The following is an 18,816-nucleotide window of genomic DNA, read 5'->3' as shown; positions in this document are numbered from 1 at the left end:
AAATTTGATATACTAAGTCATAATAGCTCAACTGTGGTGGAAACCAACTTAGGTTTACCTACAATTTAAAGGTTTTAATGATAGTGAGAGACCTAAAAAATAAGATCATTTTAATTTGAAGCTCCTCACCCACAGGTTCCTCTTCAGTTACAATTATTTGTCCAGTCCAAGGAGCAGAGGCACCTAGAGAAAGAAAGTATTGAAGAATTGTACTGCTTTTTTGTTTTCATTTTGTTTTTGTGTATTTGCCGTGCCAGTCTGGTTACCTTTTCTTGTGCGGTCTGCAGGGTCCATAGCGGCTACTGGTTCAGAGACACGGGATGGATGGCTCATACCAGCCTTATTCACAGCACGCACACGGAACACATAGCTTCGTCCTTCCACAAGACCAGTTACAGGGAAACGTGCAAACTTAACAGGAGTGTCGTTACATTGTGCCCAGTGTGTAGTGCCAACTTCACACCTACACAGGAGAAAAGTCATAAAGGGAAATAAAATTGAATGCATGAAGAAATACAATCTGATGTTACAAAAGAAAATCAGAGAGCAGGGCTGTTTGTTAACAAGCAATAACAAAACAGTCAAGAAATGGTCTAGATGCTATGGAAGCTTGTTTCCACCACAGAATAAAAATTAAAGTAATTGTGACGTTTTATCTCACAGTTCTGACCTTTGTCTTGCAATTGCAGTTTATAATATCCAGTTCTGACTTTTTTCTCAGAGTTGTGAGATATAAACTCACAATTAAAAAAGTAATTGTGACTTCATTTCACTTTTTTTTTTTTTTGAGAATTGTGAGAAATAGCGAGAAATTGCAAGAAAAATGTCAGAATTGTGAGATTAGTCGCATTTTTTTATAAGAACCAGAACAAACTACTAAGCTATAGTTGTGAGGACACTGTATACAGCGTACAGAGAGTCTCTAACTTGTACGACATTCCTATTACTTTTGAACAAGTTCAAAATCATCATTTTAGAAAATTCAGAGAATCCAGCTAAAATTCCATGTTTGGTGGTTGTAGCTGGATTTTCCAGCGATTTGAGATTTAGGGTACGTTTACACGACAATGATGCACTAAAAATGGAAGAAAAAAAAATGTGTTTTTCGCTTACAGATGACAACGTTGTCAAAAGCGTCTATGGACTGAACACGTAATATGCATGCGCATGACGTCACCTTTTCACAAATTCACGTTTTTTGTAGTTTACATCGAGACAATAATGGTATCGGTTTCAAAAACATTTTCAACACTTTCAAACCCCTTTTCAAAAGTTTGCATTTTCAGTCCCCCAAAACTCTGTTGTCGTTTAAATGAAAGGCTAAGATGCAAAAACAGTTTTCTGTCATTTAGTTGAAAACGTGTCGTGTAAACGGCCCCTCAGTGTTTGGTTCTGGCGTATATGATGTTTATTTACACCAGGGGTTCGATATCCACTGTCCACTGCTCCAACCTTGATCAAAGCTTGTAAAAACTGTGTTAACTTTCTGTAAAACTCTATTAACTGCCTAGCCTGGGTAAAACCAGACCATTCTCAGTAGTAACTGAGTTATGGTCTGGCAAAGCTCCATAGACAAATAATTTCCAAAGGGGCGTCACCAACGTACGTCGCTCAATCAGAGCGATCGTCATCGTGTAAAGCCATATGCTGCGTCCCAATTCGCCTAAGTTACACTACGCCATAAAAGTATGTACTCTTTTTGTGAAGAAAAGGTATTTACTTTTGAATGTGTAGCAAAAAAGTAGGCAAGCTTTGGGACATACTTCTTCATCATCTTTATCGGACGGATCTGTCGCGTGCATCCTGTCACTTAAACTGCCCTGTCAATCATCTTGTCACAGTTAAAATCCTCTATTAAATCTAATTTAATTTCCTACCGTTTCGGAGAGAAATGTAGTAGCACGTTCATCTGCCAGTGGGTCTTTCATGGAGACTGTCCTCTTGTGTTTGCAATTTGAATATAATAATGCATTTAAAAATTGAACGGACGTCGCTCAAATGCCTCTGGGTGCAATTGGATAGACCTAAAACCAATCAGAGCGATCGTCATCGTGTAAAGCCCGCCTCAACGTTTCTGATTGGTGCCTCGATTTCTCGGCCATGGAAATGGGCTTGAATGAGCTCTTTGCCAGACTACTTCTCGAGCAAATCTGAATTTGCCGGAAGTTGTCTGGGTTTTCCCAGGCTATTAACTGCCTGTAACTTTCTAGTAATACTGAAGTCCTTAATTAGGTTATGGGGTGTGCGATATTGACAAAAAATTATATCTCGATATTTTCTGGGATTTTCTGTAACGATTATTAGACGATATTTTGCTGAGTGTGTTTATTGTGTTGGTACTTTGACAGGTTTAGGACTGTCGTGGACAGCCAACTCCTAAAGTACATAATGATATTTGTATACAGATGCAGTGACCTATCAACAAAGTAGCCCAAAATGGTGCTTCCGCCGTCCACAGCCGGCTGTTTCCAGGTAACGATGACATAATCCTTATTGGCATCCTGACAATATACATCTAAAGGAGCACCAGGAGCACCAGCAACCTCACCATCAGCATCTAGCAAACACACAAATAAAATAAAGTCTGATATATTCGTTTAAACATGTACTATTAGTTCAAATTCACAATATCACATGCCATCTCTTGTGAAAAAGAAGTGCACTTAGTTGTATTGAATATGCACTTGTAGTGTACTTCAAGTCTTAAAAGTATATTTTCAAAAAACTACTTGAAATAAAAGACCACTTGAGTGTACTTAAAGATAGTGCACTTTCATGATTGTTTCTTAACACACACTTAAGTACACTTAATAACATTAAAAGTGCACTTTGTAATAATGTCAAAATAAAAGTGATACTTTAAAGTATATTTTAAATCATTATGTTTTAACAATCATTTCAAGTACAGTCATTTTAATAAGTTGACTAACAAACTAAAGCACTTGATTATAGTGTGTTATTCAATATTACATTTAAAGTTAATATATTTTAAATGTACTAAATTGCAACTTAATTACAAATGTTTAACAATAAAGATTGTCACCTTTAAATAAAGTGTAACCAAAAAGGCTCTTTAATTAAAATCTAAATGCAATTCAAGTTTTAAAAGTGTATTGCAACAACTGTTGGGAAGTGTTGAGAACTTCATTTGTCCAAACAGTCTCACAACTCCTTCATTTGAATGTCATGACAGCATAGACACGGGACGACAAGGATAAATTTAGAATGAAACATGAGCTGAGAAGGGAGGCTCAGAGAAACATGCTAAACTCACACAGTACAAGCCAAAAGAGTTAGTCTAAAGCTCTTTTTCTTGTAAAACAATTAGCACAAAACTAACTGTGATATTACAGTTATCTGTAATAATTTAGAATATTTTGAAACAGACCAACCACAAAAATAAAATAAAAGTATAAAATCTGCAATTTAAAAGAACAAAATCTATAAATCTTTTCCTAATTTTGCTCGTTGAGAAGAATCAAATCAAATTGATTAGTGGATTTCTACAATACCAGTAAATGTTTCAAATAATTCAAGGGTGAAATTTGTACTTGTTTTGTGACTTGTAACTTTCCCAAGTTCATACCATTATTTAAAAACGCCCGCAAATGGCACTTTTTAATATTTACATATTCCATTTGTAGTAACAGAGTTTTTAGTGTACCCTAAATACTCTTCATTTAACACATAGTTACTGTATTACCAGCATGAATAAAGTGGCTTGTAATAATGTAGCAGGCTGAGTGCACTGTCGTAGTCCTCACCTCTGACAAAGACATATGCAGAATGTGTCTCAAAGCCAGACTTGGTTATGACACGAAGTGTGTACAGCCCCTCATCCTCCTTGTTGAGGTGTGTGAGAGTGAGCGTGGCTCTGTCGCCGCTCCAGTGCGTCTGAACCCATTTTGATGGCACCAGCAGTTTATCTGACACACAAACACATCCATGCATTATGAATCACAAGGTAGCAATAGTAAGCACTGCAGGGTAAGCGGAAAATACATTTAGGTATTTAAAAGAAATTGTACAATACCGATCAAAAGTTTGGAATAATTAAGTCTCTTATCTTCACCAAGGCTGCATTTATTTGACAAATAAAAAAAAAAACATTAATATTGTGAAATGTTATATATTAAAAGTGACAGTAAAGACATAATGTTAAAAAAGATCCCTATTTCACAAACCATTATCACAATTTCTACAAAATTATTAAGCAGCAAAAACTGTTATCAGCATTGATAATAAGAATCATCATTAATAATTGAGCACCAATAATGATTTATAATTGAGTATCAAATCAGCATATTAGAATAATTTCTGAAGGATCATGTGACTGAAGACTGGAGTAATGATACTGAAAATTCAGCTTTGCATCACAGGAATACATTACATTTTAAAATATATTTAAACAGAAAACATTTATTTTAAATTGTAATAATATTTTACAATATTGCTGTTATAATTTTTGCTGGTTTAAAGCTTTGGTGAAAATAAGAGACATCTTTTACAAACATTAAAAACAAAAAACATAAATATTCCAAACTTTTGACTGGTATGTGTAATGCACCGATTTCCAAGAAGTAAAGATTAGATATGTAATGATTGAGATCAGGATCACCCAATATTAGCAATATTATCTGATTACATTAATTTTGCAAAAGATCTTATCAGGGCTTATTATTATTTTTCTCCCAGACTTACCATCTCTGTACCACTCTATCTCAGGCTGGAAGCGTTGCAGTGAAGGGTAGATGATAACAGAGCAGCCCAAACTCAACGTCTCACCCTCACGTCCAAAAGACACACCAAACTTCTCCACAATGTGCGTCTCGAATGTCACACCGTACTCCAGACATGGTGCTGCAGTACACACACATATTCAATTCAGTATTATTTTATGAAAATTCAATGTCGCTGGATAAGATTGGCTCCAGGATTCATCATAATAACATCTGTTTAATGAAACACATATGTGTACAATGATTTATTACTCTGGGAAGGGTATGAAGGGTTTTCACATGAATATCATTTCACATCAAGAGTCGAAAGAAGACTGACAGCAGGCATCATTTAGTGAAATATTGGTTTGACACCAAATTCATAAAATACACAAGACACAACAAGAGAAGAGTGAATGTTAATGAAAGATATTTGCATTAACAATGCTGAATGCATGAAGACATATACAAACACACACTGAAACTGGAAACTGAAAGATATTGTATGTTCTCTGACATACACATCATTTGTCAAAACTTTTAGAGAAGAACTCTACAAACAGATTGTATTTTGCATTTCTTTTTTTCTTTAGGCCTATTGCCAATATGCATTGAAGGAATATTGTTAAATACGCCAAACAAAAACATCTTTACAGTAATGCGCTTTTAATTGTACGATTAGTGTACGATTACATGTACGTTACCGTAAACATGCTTTTGTTTTTTTGTTGTTGTTGTTTCAATTCATTACCCCTTTAATATTTGGATAATATCAATGCAGTTCTCAAAACAGCACATTGTGTCTAACTCGTCAAAACCAATCCTGAATGTTATCAACACAATCGGTAAATATGTTCATCAAATAAACAAAGATAGAGAACAAATGGGAAGGGACGATCATGCACTTAAGATGATCAGGGAAACCAGACGAAACTAAAACATCACAAGAACATTACAAAAAAAAACCTTCACCAAGGTTACCTTTAAAGCTGACCTTTCTGCTTTCTGCACCCAGCGAATTGGAGACAAAATAGCCATTAGCCAGCTGGCATTAAAAACTTTAGTCTCATGCTCAAAGCTTCACACACTTAAAGGGATACTTCACCAATTAGCATTTAAGCTTTGTATCAGTATTTTCAAATGACCGTGCTTCCCTCCCTCATGTCCCCCTGAGATGAGAGATTTCTGTATTGTGTGTCTGGAAAAAAACCTCCAATGACACAAAAATCGTCTTTTTGCGTCATCGGCGGCCAGAGGCGAGAGACTACAGCCAGTAGTAGGAGCTCGTTTCGCATGTTTTCAACCCGCCCATAGGGGATCTCACGATAAAACAGCGTCTTTTCAGTTTCAAGTCAACTAGTAGCCTAGTTGTATCATTTCTTCCGATACTGCCCTCTGTAACCGGTAGGCGTGGCTTTGGAGTGGCCTCGTAGGGCAGCGAGTGCATTCTGGGAGTTCATCCACATGAGCCAAAAATACATTTTCTGGCTTTTCTCAGTCTAGAAGGCACCAACTTCTAAAATAATTTCACATTTCTACTACATAAATGACCCAATGTGTTTAAATACACATTCATCTTTCCAGCGGTGAAATATCCCTTTAAGCAAATCACATTTACATTAACTGTGAAATAAAAGAAATCAGCTTGTATCCGATTTTATTCTGAATTACTTACGGAGTCTGGGAGAAGGCAGACAATCATCAAATTCTCCTTTGAATCCTAAACATCAAATGACACAAAAGAGAAGTTTTTTTTTTCTCTCTGTTTTATCAAATAACTGGGAATGATTCATTTGCCAACTAGTCCTTCTAAAGACAATTGTCAGCAGCATTCAAATGACTTCATTATTCATCTGTTTCAGATTAAATTACAAGGAGCTCCACCAAATAATTACATATTAAATGCATGTAGAAATGTAAACACAAAATACAGTAGGTTATTTTGAAACTCTAAAAGTTGCAAACATTATTATTTGATATTATTTGAGTTCTGTTCTTAATATTAGATGTAATTTAAACTGAAATGTCTGTGTTAATAGTTTTTTTTTTTATTAAGTTGGAGTAACTTAATTAAATTGTTTTGATGACTTTAGAAATTGGGTTGAACTTATTCAGTTTAAGTTCAGTTTGATAAGCTGATAAACATTGCATAAACATTGCCATTATGCTAAGACTGTGTCTTAAGAACTAATATGACCAACAAGCAGTTAGTTAGGAGTAATCAGACGTACTTTTCGGTATCAAATTAGACCAATCTGCATTTTTGTGTAACTGACATAAAAAAGTTATGAACTGTCTTAAAGAAAAAAATGTGTCTAACTTGTAAGTCTAGTCTTAGCAGTTTATGCAACTGGTTCATTTAACTTTTTTTCTTAATTTGCGCATTGTCAGTATCTCCCGCAGAACTTTCTTTCCACACCTATCGGTGCTGTAATCATGGAATTGCGTTCTTCTCATGCTAATTTGTTTCTCATAAATCTCATGCTAACTTTTTGCTGAAGAGTATTAGAGCTCGATTGTGGGGGTGGCAATACAGAGTATATTGTATATTGCTCTATGAGCAATGACTGCGCTAGTGCCAGTGACAAGTAATATCTTGCGCGTTCTTTAAATTTACATGCTAAATTTGGAATGATCTGTTAATTTGAACTTAAATAGAGAAGATCAACTGGTTTCACGGCCACCGCTCCATTTAAGTAAATTATGCTAGTTGGAACAACTTAATTTTTATGAGTAATCAACTTAAAAATTTGTGTTTATGCTACAAATAATTACTTCCCTCTAACTTAATGTAGTTTGTTGGTTGAACATAATTTTATTAGAAACTGATGCATTTTATTTTATTTATTTATTTCTTAGGCAAAACATTGTTTTCAGAGTGTGGCAACATACAATTTTTCATTTGAATGAAACCGAGTATAATGCTTTGCTAGAATGAGCAACTGAATAACATGATTCTGATTTTGTGATCAAAATGGACCTATTCATTAAATGTATATTACAAAAAATACAATTCTTGTATTGAGTAGTTAGGGTTAGTAATTTTCTGTATTGATATTTTAGGTAACTACAGGATGCAGTTGCAATCATTGTTTAGTGTTCTAGGACAGTAAGGATGATTTATTTCAGACCTACTTTTGACGACAACAGAAGCAAAAGCAGAGTTCTCGCCCTTGCTGTTCATGGCTGACACTCGATATTGTGCAGTGTCATCAAAATCACACCTGGAATTAGAGACAGATGTGTTACTCACACAACCATTGCAAATCACTTTGACTGTGCACTTTGAAGTCCTTGTGTGATCACCTGTTAATCTCCAGGGAGTGGACATTATAGCTGCTCTCCACTTTGTACTTTCCTGGCTTGGACATAGGATCAATGCTAACATTGTTCTTGTACCTGAGGGAGGAAAAGGATGTATTGAAATACAGCGGGATAATGCAGTTTTTGGACTGAAAAGTGGAGGCTGAAGGCTCACCCTCACTGATCTGTTCATATGGAAAGAAATTGCATATAAAATGCAACATTCGAAGTCCAATTGCGCCACCACAGCACAACAAGGGCTGTCCCAAATCAAAGTCTCCTTAAAATGTGGCCTCGAAATGCACCCTTTGTTTCGCGGGCAATTAAAGTTACAACAGACGGATCTAGGGCTGCAACAACAAAGCCTAATCGATCAAATCGACAATAACCGATAATGAAAATCATCGACAACGAATGTCATTATCGATTAGTCGCGTGCGTCTGCCCACCGCACTCAAAACTTCCGCTAGTCACGTCCACGCATTTCTATGGACAAAATGCATTTAAAAAATAGTGACGGAAACAGAGTGAGCTGCTGCGGGATAGGTAGGCCTATGTGATCCAAGCTGCCCAAAACACGAGAATTCTTTATTTTGGTAGATTGCGTTAGTCATAATGGTCCTGGAAATGAGCTGCTGCGCCTGTTTTCTTTAATTGCATTGTCAGAGATTACGCTCAACGGCTAGAGAATACCTATGCACCGCGAGGCTCGTGCTGAATGAATTCCATAGCGCACGCAGCTGAATCATTCACCCATCTATTTTCCAAAAAACTGGTCCAATGTGGCTATAAATTCATATTATTATACATATATAAATTATTATTCATTTGTTTAATTAAGGTTTATACATGCTAGTTTCAATGACAGATTTTAAGATAAATCTTTTAATTAGAACCTATTGGAGCTGCCAGTTTGCTAAGTTTCAAATGACTATTAAAGCAGCATCCCTTCCGGCGCACTCAGTGTCCGAATTCGCTCACTTGTTTTTATTCACTCCTTCAAGTGGACTATATTAGTGGAGTAATGTAGGGAATAGTGAATGAGCGTATAGGGGGAGATTTCGCATAATTAATTTCCACTCCCATCTGCGCTTTTATGGGATTGTGGTCTCATACTAATTTGCCCTGTTTAATAAATCTGGCCCAATGTGTTATTGATTTTGCTTTTTTTTTTCTGCCTGTATGCAGTTAATGGCGATATTAACAAATTCTGTTTACTTTTGTATGAAAAACTATTTTGAAATGTAAATGTAAAAGAAAAGAAAAGAAAAGAAAAGAAAAGAAAAGAAAAGAAAAGAAAAGAAAAGAAAAGAAAAGAAAAGAAGAAAAAGGAAGAAGAAATAGGCTACCACAACCACTGGCCTAAGTGGCAATACAAATTATAAAACATTTAAGAGGTAGAACATGTTACAATTTGATAAAAGATTACATATAAGATTAGATAAAAGATTACTAAGACAAACATCTTTTTCTTTGGAGTAATGTGCACAACAGGGCTTGAATGCATTAAGAAAGTAAATAGGGTCAGTTTTGATTCCACGTTGACTTTAAGGCCAGTAGCAGTAAATTAAGAACAAATGGAGAAGACAGAGATTTGTCCCTTGTCTCCAGGGTTATTACAGTCAACTAAACTAAATCTAAAACCATAAAAAAAGTCATTACTTGAAATAAAATAAAATATATAAAAAAAACAATGAGAAAAACACATACTATTGTCTACTAACTAAAAATAAAATGAAAACAGAAAATATGAAAATAAATAAGACATTAAAACAAACTAATAGTATCTCAATTGTACTAAAATAACACTGTCATATATTATTCTTGACATAATGCAAACATCATTAGTAATAGTAGTCTGTAAGCATGTGTGTTTGTGTATATGTGCATGCTTGTTTGTGCATACTAACTCACCACACGACGCGTGGTTCAGGCCATCCTGAGATGGTACAGTGCAGCCTCACACACTGTTTCTCCCAAACAGTGTGGGAACGCGGCGCGGTCACAAACTCGGGAGTGTGCATCAGGCTGTCCTCGTTCAGACGCTTATGGTACTCTTCGTTCTCATGGATCTGAGGGCATGCAGCCAATCATATATTGTTTAGAAAGTGGTAACATTCTTTGGTCATAAATGCATTAGGAGCATGCTGATAAACTAAATGTAAGGCATTTATGACCAAACACATTACTATTTTAAGATGCAAACTGCCTAAAAGTACGTTCTAGCTGAGAAGATTTCGATGAATCCTCTTGATTTGTAAAAAATAAAAAAATAAAATGTATACTGTAATTCACTTATGGAAATCTAAAATTCAAGGAATTGCAAAAGAAATAAACAATAAAATACACTTTTCTGAAAATAACCAGGAGAGTTAAACAATTATGTGTGATTAGATACAATCATTGCTAAACTTGTTTGTGCAATGTCAAATATTTCAGCTCATGTCATATCTATCCCTTTTGAAAAAGAAGTACACTTTTTATCATACTTCTAAAAAGAGTCCTTATTATGAAAATAACATACTTTCAAATAATTTACTTAAGTGCGAACTGAATGTAATGCTTTCAGACACTTAATTGCATGTTAATAGCATTGAAATTAAAATGTATTATAGTTTAAATTATTTTAAATGCTATCAGCAGAATTATTAGTAGGACTTTTTATAAATATAATGAATATAAATATTTGTAGAATTATAATTACTTCCATTGTTTTTGAAATATGGTTAAAGTGTACTGCTGAATGTACTGGCAAGCATTTATGGTAAACTAAAATATACTATTGTTATTTCTATTGAAACTTGTGTGTCATGTATTTAAATATATTTGTAATTACACATTTGTGTAGATGAAGTTGCAATTTAGTACATTTAAAATATATTTATTTTAATTTAATATTGAATAACTACATTTAAAATTATAATTAAGTAATTTACATGTGCTTTGGTATGTTAGTCAACAAGTACAACTAAGTGTACTTCTTTAAAGCACAGCTAAACATGATTAAACCTATAATTTAACATTGTACTTTACAGTAAAACTTTTAATTTCACATTATTACAAAGTGTACTTTATAAAAGTGTACTTAAGTGTGTTAAGAAACAAAGTCATGAAAGTGTACACTTTAAGTACACTTAAGTGGCCTTTTATTTTATTAATGTTATATTATCTAGAAGTACAGTTTAAAAATTATATATATACTTTTAAAATTTGAAGTGCACTTCAAGTGCACATTTAATACAATTAAGCGCATTTCTTTTTCACAAGGGGTGTTAAGCTGGTTTACCAGAAAATGATTGTCAAAAAGAAAATCCACCCAGAGGAACTAGTAATGCATAGTAAACAGAAATCCATCCACTTATAAAGTAGTACCACTACTAAAAGAAAACTTTAAGGTTCACATTTATGTCCAACCCCCCCAGAATGCCTTTCCCCAAAGTCCATTATATTGTTATGACTTTTGTTTTTACAAACTGGGATGAGTTATTGACAGTGCTATCCCTTGCCACAAATTCTGTCAGAACAAAGAGTGTAATATGGAACTTTTCTAATGAGGCATCTTCTATTTACATAATATGTAGACAAAATGTATGGAGCATGTATAATTTGTTCTTCACCCGGACTCAGGCTGTTTAACAGAACAGGCAATAGGATCGAGTGCCTCCTTGCAGTCATTGCTTCTGTTTGTCCAGTCATGTCAGTGTAATCATGATCTCCCTGAGGCTTCCCTCAGCTATCAGCACGTCACTTGTCGACAACAGTAGTTTCATCGTCACTTTAACACGCACCGCAGATTAACGCACACCACACATACACATAAAACATTACAACCCTTGAAATCTGGCACCATGGTGGCATGGTTTGTTGGCACCAGGACCAGAACTAAATAAAGTTTGTGTCTTGATACTTTCTTGCTCTTTTTCCTATCTAAAAATAAGGGACGTATACAGGAGTTTAATAATGTTCCTCAATGAAAGCAATTCACTAATGCAAGTCTGTTGCACAATTGGTTCACACAAATACAATTTTCACCTTTTTTTGTTGAGTGTGTAGGCTTCATGTTTAGTAACATGGGAAAATCAGTTTGCAAATGTATGAGTTTGTTGTAACAGTTTAAAAACATAAAATGCTGCTAAAAATAGGCTACATTTTCTGAATAAAATGTTTGGTGCTTGCTATTGCTATTCAGTGGCTAGGGTTGCTTCACGTGGTTGCTAGTGGATTGCTTACTGGCAGTAAAACGAGCCCACCTCTGAGTCTATGCTATTCTTGTTGCTAGATACAGCGTTTTCAATTTACGTCAGTGTCAATATGAGATGTTTTTAATTGTTTTGTCATTCATTAGACATACAATTTATGTCCATTGCACAAATTGTGCAGTTATACACTGAAGTTTAATACATGGGTTAGGTGATTGTTCAAATAGTGATGCTTATACCCTTGTGAAAAAGAAGTGTACTTAATTGTATTATTAAATGTGTACCTGTAATGTACTTTAAATCTTAAAAGTATTATAAGAATGGTACGTGCAGATAATGTAATATTACTGATATAAATGGCCACGTAAGTGTACTTCACACTTTTATGACTGTTAAGTACACACTTAAGTATACTTTTAAATCAATATTATTTTAATAATCTTTTGTCGCACTTTAAAGTATACTCTTATTTTGATGTGTTGACTAACATACCAAAGCACATGTAAAGTATTTGATTATAATTTTAACTGTAGTGTTATTTGATATTACATTTAAAGTTAATATATTTAAAATATAACACATTGCAACTTTGTCAATATTTTTATCAACTTTATCAATGTGTTATTACAAATACATTTAAACACGACATGTAAGTGTCATTAGAAATTGCATTTAAGTATTTTTTTGTTTACTATAAGAATATTCGGCAGTACATTTGAAGTATTTATGAAATTAAATGTAAAGATATACTTAAGACCTACTTTAAGTGGGTCAAAAAGCACTCTAAAGTTCAGCTAATTGCATTTAATGTCATTTAAAGACTTTATAATAGATTTTCATCTAAATGCAATTAACGTGCAATTAAGTGTCCGAAAAAACGTCTCATTAAATTTGCACTTAAGTATTTTTTTAAAGCATATTGTTTCCTTTATAAGTAAAAAATAAAGTTTTGCTAAAGTGCACTTCTTTTTCACCAGGGAACTGTCAGACATGTGGTGCAGCTCAGTTCAACAATTTGTAGTTGTTATAAATTTAAATGAGAAGTGTTATTTGACAAATCATTCATTTAGAATGGTTATCAAGAGAAAAGAGATCATCACAACCGTAATCATGAGTTATGTGTTTAGGAACAGGACTTTAGGATCTCCACTGACCCTCTTGCTAAGGGAGATGCGCTCTGCGGACTCCCTCATGACGGTTCTGCGGGACTTGTATTCGGTGCGCTCCGACTCCACGCCGCTAGAGAAGAGGTCACGGCGTGCCAGATAGCCAGCACTCTCTTTAGCACGCGCTTCCTCAGTGTCTGATAGGCCACTTTGAAACTCATGACTGAGGGGAGATCATGTAGCATCACATTCACACACCTCATGAATTAAACAAAGCAATACAACACATATTCTGTCGCATATATACACAAGGCTTTTTAAACAAAAAAATGTAATGCCACTTTACATCTGTGTTCTTTAAGAGAACTTCCAGTATCTTCCCATATACACCCTTAAATATAAAGATTCATCAGTGGTCCTTTGAAAACACTTTTCCTACCAAGAACCATTTTGGCCAAAGTTAGCTGAATGGTTCTAGCTGAAATTAAAAGACTGCTCAATGTTAAAAGGTTCCATCATAGGCTTTCCCCTGTGAAAAAGAAGTGCACTTAATTGTACTGAATGTGCACTTGTAGTGCATTTCAAACCTTAAAAGTATAGATAAATAAAATATAAAACATACTTGCATATAATATAATATTAATTAAATAAAAGGTCACTTAAGTGTACTTAAATAGAGTAAACTTTCTGTTTAAAACACTTAAGTACAATTTATATAGTGTCAAATTAAAAGTTTTCCTTTAAAGTCCATTTAAGTCATACGTTTTAATAATCTTTTGTTGTGCTTTAAAGAAGAACACTTGCTTTGATTAACATACTAAAGCATATATAAAATGACTTTATTATAATAAATGTGTGTTATTCAATATTTCATCTACAGTTAATACATTTTAATTGTATTAAGTTGCACCTTTATCATTACAAATGTGTAATTACAAATATTTAAATACATGAAATACAAATTTTAAAAAGAAATTACATTGAAGTATATTTTAGTTTACCATAAGTGCTTATCAGTACATTCAGCAGTTCACTTTAACCATATTTACAAGACAATAAAAGTAATTATAAAATTACAGATGGGTCATAAAAAGCACTCTAAAGTTCAGCTAATTGCATTTAATATGAATGTAAACTATACTACATTTTCGTTTAATTGCTATTAACATGCAATTAAGTGTCCGAAACTATAGTGCTAAGTGTACTTCTTTTTCACAAGGGTTAAAGAACCATGAAACCTTTCTTCAATGGGATCTGACTCTGACTGTAAAATCATATGTGAAGCCTTTTTGTGAGTGTAGGCAAATAGGACTTGTTTGAAGGCATGTGCATATTATTGCAGTGCCTGCTATGAACCCCAATGCATGCTAACAATGGAAAATATGAAGTATAGAACAGCTGCATCACGTGTTTGTTCCAACACTAATAAAACCCATTGTTTTTATTACCTGCCCCTGAAGATGGGCACCACATAACCGATGATCTGGTTCTCCTTGTCCATGGCGAGATAGGTTGGCTTGGCTCTCTTGGGCAGAGGGCTAATCCCCCCCTCTTCTAGAGATGTATATGTGGCAGCTCTAATGCTACAATGATGCAGAAATGGCAACATACACACACATCGGTGAGTATCCAGCACTTCTTTCACACACTATTATGATTTTTGGAAGGGGTGTGGTGTCGTGAAGAAAGACTGTTAAGGGAGCGGGAGCGAGAGGAAAGGTTGTTAAGAGAGTGAATGGGAAGGAGGTTAATCGCCTCAGTGGTCCTATAGTGCATCAAAGCACCAAAAAACTTCATCAATGGTGAAACATTTTTTAAAGATAGAACCCCCCATCTATACTCACTCTTACAAGTCTATGAACTTTCACATTCACTGCCTTTCAATAGTGAAATGCTTTTCAGTGGTCCAATCTCCACAAAACATTGTACAAAAATCTACTTTTCTACTCTACTAAATGATTCAACACAAAACAGCATTTGCAACCCATTTTACTCCATTAACCCTTAAATGCATGAATTTTCCGCCAAACATTATTACATATTCGGGTCTTTAGCAACCCGGATCTATAACTAACACGGATGAATCTCTAACTGCCGCAATACTATAAAACTCTCTTGATATTTTAATAGCAATTACAAAAGATTAAAATAAAGTATAGGCTATTTCGTTACCTTTCGAAACTTGAAAGGGTTAAATTTGTGCAGATGCTTTTTACCATTGTCACTGTCATTGACAGAGCTCATTTCCCTGTACATACAACATCAGACTCTTATTCGCAAACTCAAACATATTCTCAAAACTATCATTTTCAATGTCTTCAAAATCAATATTTTCATCGCTCACCCAATCATTGTGTTTCAAACATTGAGGAATAAAGGTGAATTGCACTTATTAAATGATCAGACTCAATTTTTATGAAGAAAAAAAAAATACTTACACTATTACATACCTCGGGTTGCTAGCGACCCTAAACACTTTATTTTATTTCTTTTTTTTTTTTTTTTTTTTTTACAAAAAATTAGTTAGAAAACATTAATTCTTTTATAATTAATAATTATTTTGTTATATTGTTTATAATGAATAGGCTGAGGAATACTAAGAAGGTTAATGTCTAACTTTTAAAAAAGAAAATGAGAGGGAGGGTAGTGATTGACGTCCTGGGTCAATAAAGACCCGAGGTATGCGTTTACTTAATTTTATTGAAAGTTCACTTGTAGTGAAGCCTACTTAAAATCTTTAAAGTATAATAAATAAATAAAATGCTATGCAAATAATGAAATATTAGTCAAATAAAAGGCCACTTAAAGGGAGCACATTTTCATGACTATGTTTATTAACACTCTTAAGTACACTTTTAATAGTGCACTTTGGAATTATGTCAAATTAAAGTTTTTCTTTGAAGGACGGTCACTGTTTTAATCTTTTGTCTTGCTTTAAAGAAGTGCACTTATTTTTATGTGTTGTAAAAGCACATAGCTGTGTAACTGTGTTATTCAATATTAAATTTAAAGGATATTAAATTCAAAGTTCACATATTTTAAAACTACTAAATTAAAACTTCATCATTCAAATTACAAAGAAGTACTTAAGTCCTTTAAGTGGGTCAAAAAAAGCACTCTAAAGTTCATCTAATTGCATCTAATATAAATTTAAACTACATTTTCATTGAATTGCAATTAACATGCAATTAAATCTCCAAAAACATAACATTAAGCTCACACTTGTATTTATTCAAGTGTCATTTCAAAACAAGTATCCTACTTTAAGTATGCTCAATTGTACTTCTTTTTCACAAAGGAATAGATATTCAACAGGATATTCAATGCGAAAATAAATAAACTTTTCTCTTGATTTGGATTTTGTGTAGTGCTTTCAATAAGACAAGTGTTTGGAGGGGAGGGTGATGAACAGCGATGAATCGTTTACAGCAAGATGTGTATAAATGGGGTCTTTAAAAAGCTCTCAACTACATAGGCTACTAACTTTCTAGGCTGTTTGGAACTCACGCCACTTGAATGAATTGCTTGTGTTATAATATTGCTCATTTGTTGGTATGGATGAAGACATCTGCTAAATGAAAATGTAAGCTTATTTTCTGACCTGTGTGCATTCAAAAATGTGTTCAAAAAAGTGTTCATTAGTGAAAAGCATATCCATTGAAACACCCGCAGCAATGCCTGAAGTTCACCACCAGAGGTCCTATGCACCTGAGTATTGATTCTCATGCTAGTTAGATCAGAATAGACTGCTCAGATTTACATTTTGTGAATTTGCATACTGTGTTTACATCCTGTAGATCCTTATTCCTCTGCCTCATCCTTACACTCATGCCTTTAGAACAGTGAATCTGACAATACAACAATATTCAATGGCCCCCTCTCACTCACAATTTCTACCCAATAAAATGTTTGAGAGCTTGTCATAGCTAGTATGTTCATTATAAAAACAATCAATTAATAAGAAATATCTTGGTTTTTAGTCATCTTGAGCCCCCCTCATAAGTTTGTTGAGGCACATATAGTGGGTCCAGGCCCCCTTTTTGAGAACCACTGCTTTAGATGACATATAGCCGACACTTCATATATCCTTCACATATCACTATCTTATCCATGCCTCTCATGAGTGTGTATATAAATAGACATTCAAGAGTTCAGAAGAGATTGGGTGAGGGGGAACTAGGACAGCTAAAGTGATCCACAAAAACTATATTCTCCCAGCATGGAAAATATTTTAGTTTAGACAATAGTGGATAGCATGAGTAATGGGGTTTAAACAGGAGCGTATATGTGCCGACCTGCCATCCTGTGACACCTCAAATCCTGCTTAAAATCCTCTACAGCACAGCTCATAAAAGAGGGATCTATTCAGGCTAAAAACAAATGTTTCAACGAGGTCTGCCTATCCCTTTGTGAAAAAGTACACTTTAGCATAGCCTACTTTTAAAAAGAGTACTATGTAAGGGATAATGTACATCCAACCGGTTGTTATCTCAGAGGGGTCTTGCATCAGCCTGAAGTAGGGGTGGGCGATATGGCAAAAATATCATATCACGATTTTTTTCAGGAAAGTCACGAGTCACGATTTTATCACGATTCTTTTTCATGTTGGTTTTACTATTTTGCAAGTGACTGAGCATTACAGCCAAACTAATGTTCCTATTTTAAGAACAAAGCCTTAACAAAATATAAAATAAAAAAGAATGGCAGACATTTAGGCCAAAGTGGCGAAGATAAAAATCTTTGTCATTATTTTCTTTGTTGTTAGATACACATTACGCATACACAACTTAATATACAAATGAAATAAACAGTGCTTTATTTTTTCAGCTACAGTAGGTGTATTTAACAGTAGCATTGAAGAAAGTAATTAAATGAACAAATATGAAAATAAAACACAACATAGAATTTACTGTATAAATTATACATTGATTCTTATTAAAGTTACTTTTAAAGTCCTCAGTCAAGAGCAGCAAGTGATTTCCTCCTTGTGTTTTGTTGTTTTATAAACATTAAAAGGGATAGTTCTCCCGAAAATTAAAATTGTAATCTTTTACTCTCTCAAGTTGATTTAAACCTGAATAAGTTTCTTTCTTCTGTTGAAAATAAAAGTTATTAGGAAGAATGTGGGTAACCAAACAGCTAATGTACCCCAGTGACTTCCATAGTATATTTGTTTCCTACTATGGAAGTCGATGGGGACCAACTGTTACCCACATTCATCAAAATATCTTCTTTTGTGTTCAGCACAAGAAAGAAATTAATACAGGTTTGGAACAACATTAGAGTGAGTACATTTTTTTTTTTTTTTTTTAAATTGGATTTGGAAAGCAGTGCTCAATAAGGCAACCTATCTTACATTTCCATTTATTCATTTGGCAGAAGCTTCTAGGCTATCCAAAGTGATGTACACATGAGAAATATAAGTGGTTCATCTGGAGCAACTTAAGAAGTGTTAATATACAAATTTCCATTTTTTATAGATACCATATA

The 18,816-nt window shown here is 34.1% G+C and overlaps 1 protein-coding gene across 1 annotated transcript in view; it reads right to left on the bottom strand.

Annotated features, from left to right (window-relative positions):
- Positions 1-18,816, bottom strand: part of myom1b (myomesin 1b) — a 50,884-nt gene that overhangs the window by 29,159 nt on the left and 2,909 nt on the right. Inside the window, exons 3-13 of the mRNA XM_079865414.1 lie at positions 14,775-14,909; positions 13,375-13,549; positions 9,936-10,093; positions 8,025-8,117; positions 7,854-7,942; positions 6,394-6,438; positions 4,702-4,860; positions 3,765-3,926; positions 2,416-2,557; positions 267-463; positions 130-183 (exon numbers count right to left, since the gene is read on the bottom strand). Coding sequence (XP_079721540.1) covers positions 130-183; positions 267-463; positions 2,416-2,557; positions 3,765-3,926; positions 4,702-4,860; positions 6,394-6,438; positions 7,854-7,942; positions 8,025-8,117; positions 9,936-10,093; positions 13,375-13,549; positions 14,775-14,909 — 1,409 coding nt within the window. The remainder of the gene's footprint in view (positions 1-129; positions 184-266; positions 464-2,415; positions 2,558-3,764; positions 3,927-4,701; positions 4,861-6,393; positions 6,439-7,853; positions 7,943-8,024; positions 8,118-9,935; positions 10,094-13,374; positions 13,550-14,774; positions 14,910-18,816) is intronic.

Source organism: Squalius cephalus (assembly GCF_949319135.1).
Source record: "Squalius cephalus genome assembly, chromosome: 3".
NCBI lineage: Eukaryota > Metazoa > Chordata > Actinopteri > Cypriniformes > Leuciscidae > Squalius > Squalius cephalus.
This window is presented reverse-complemented; position numbering and strand designations above follow the sequence as displayed.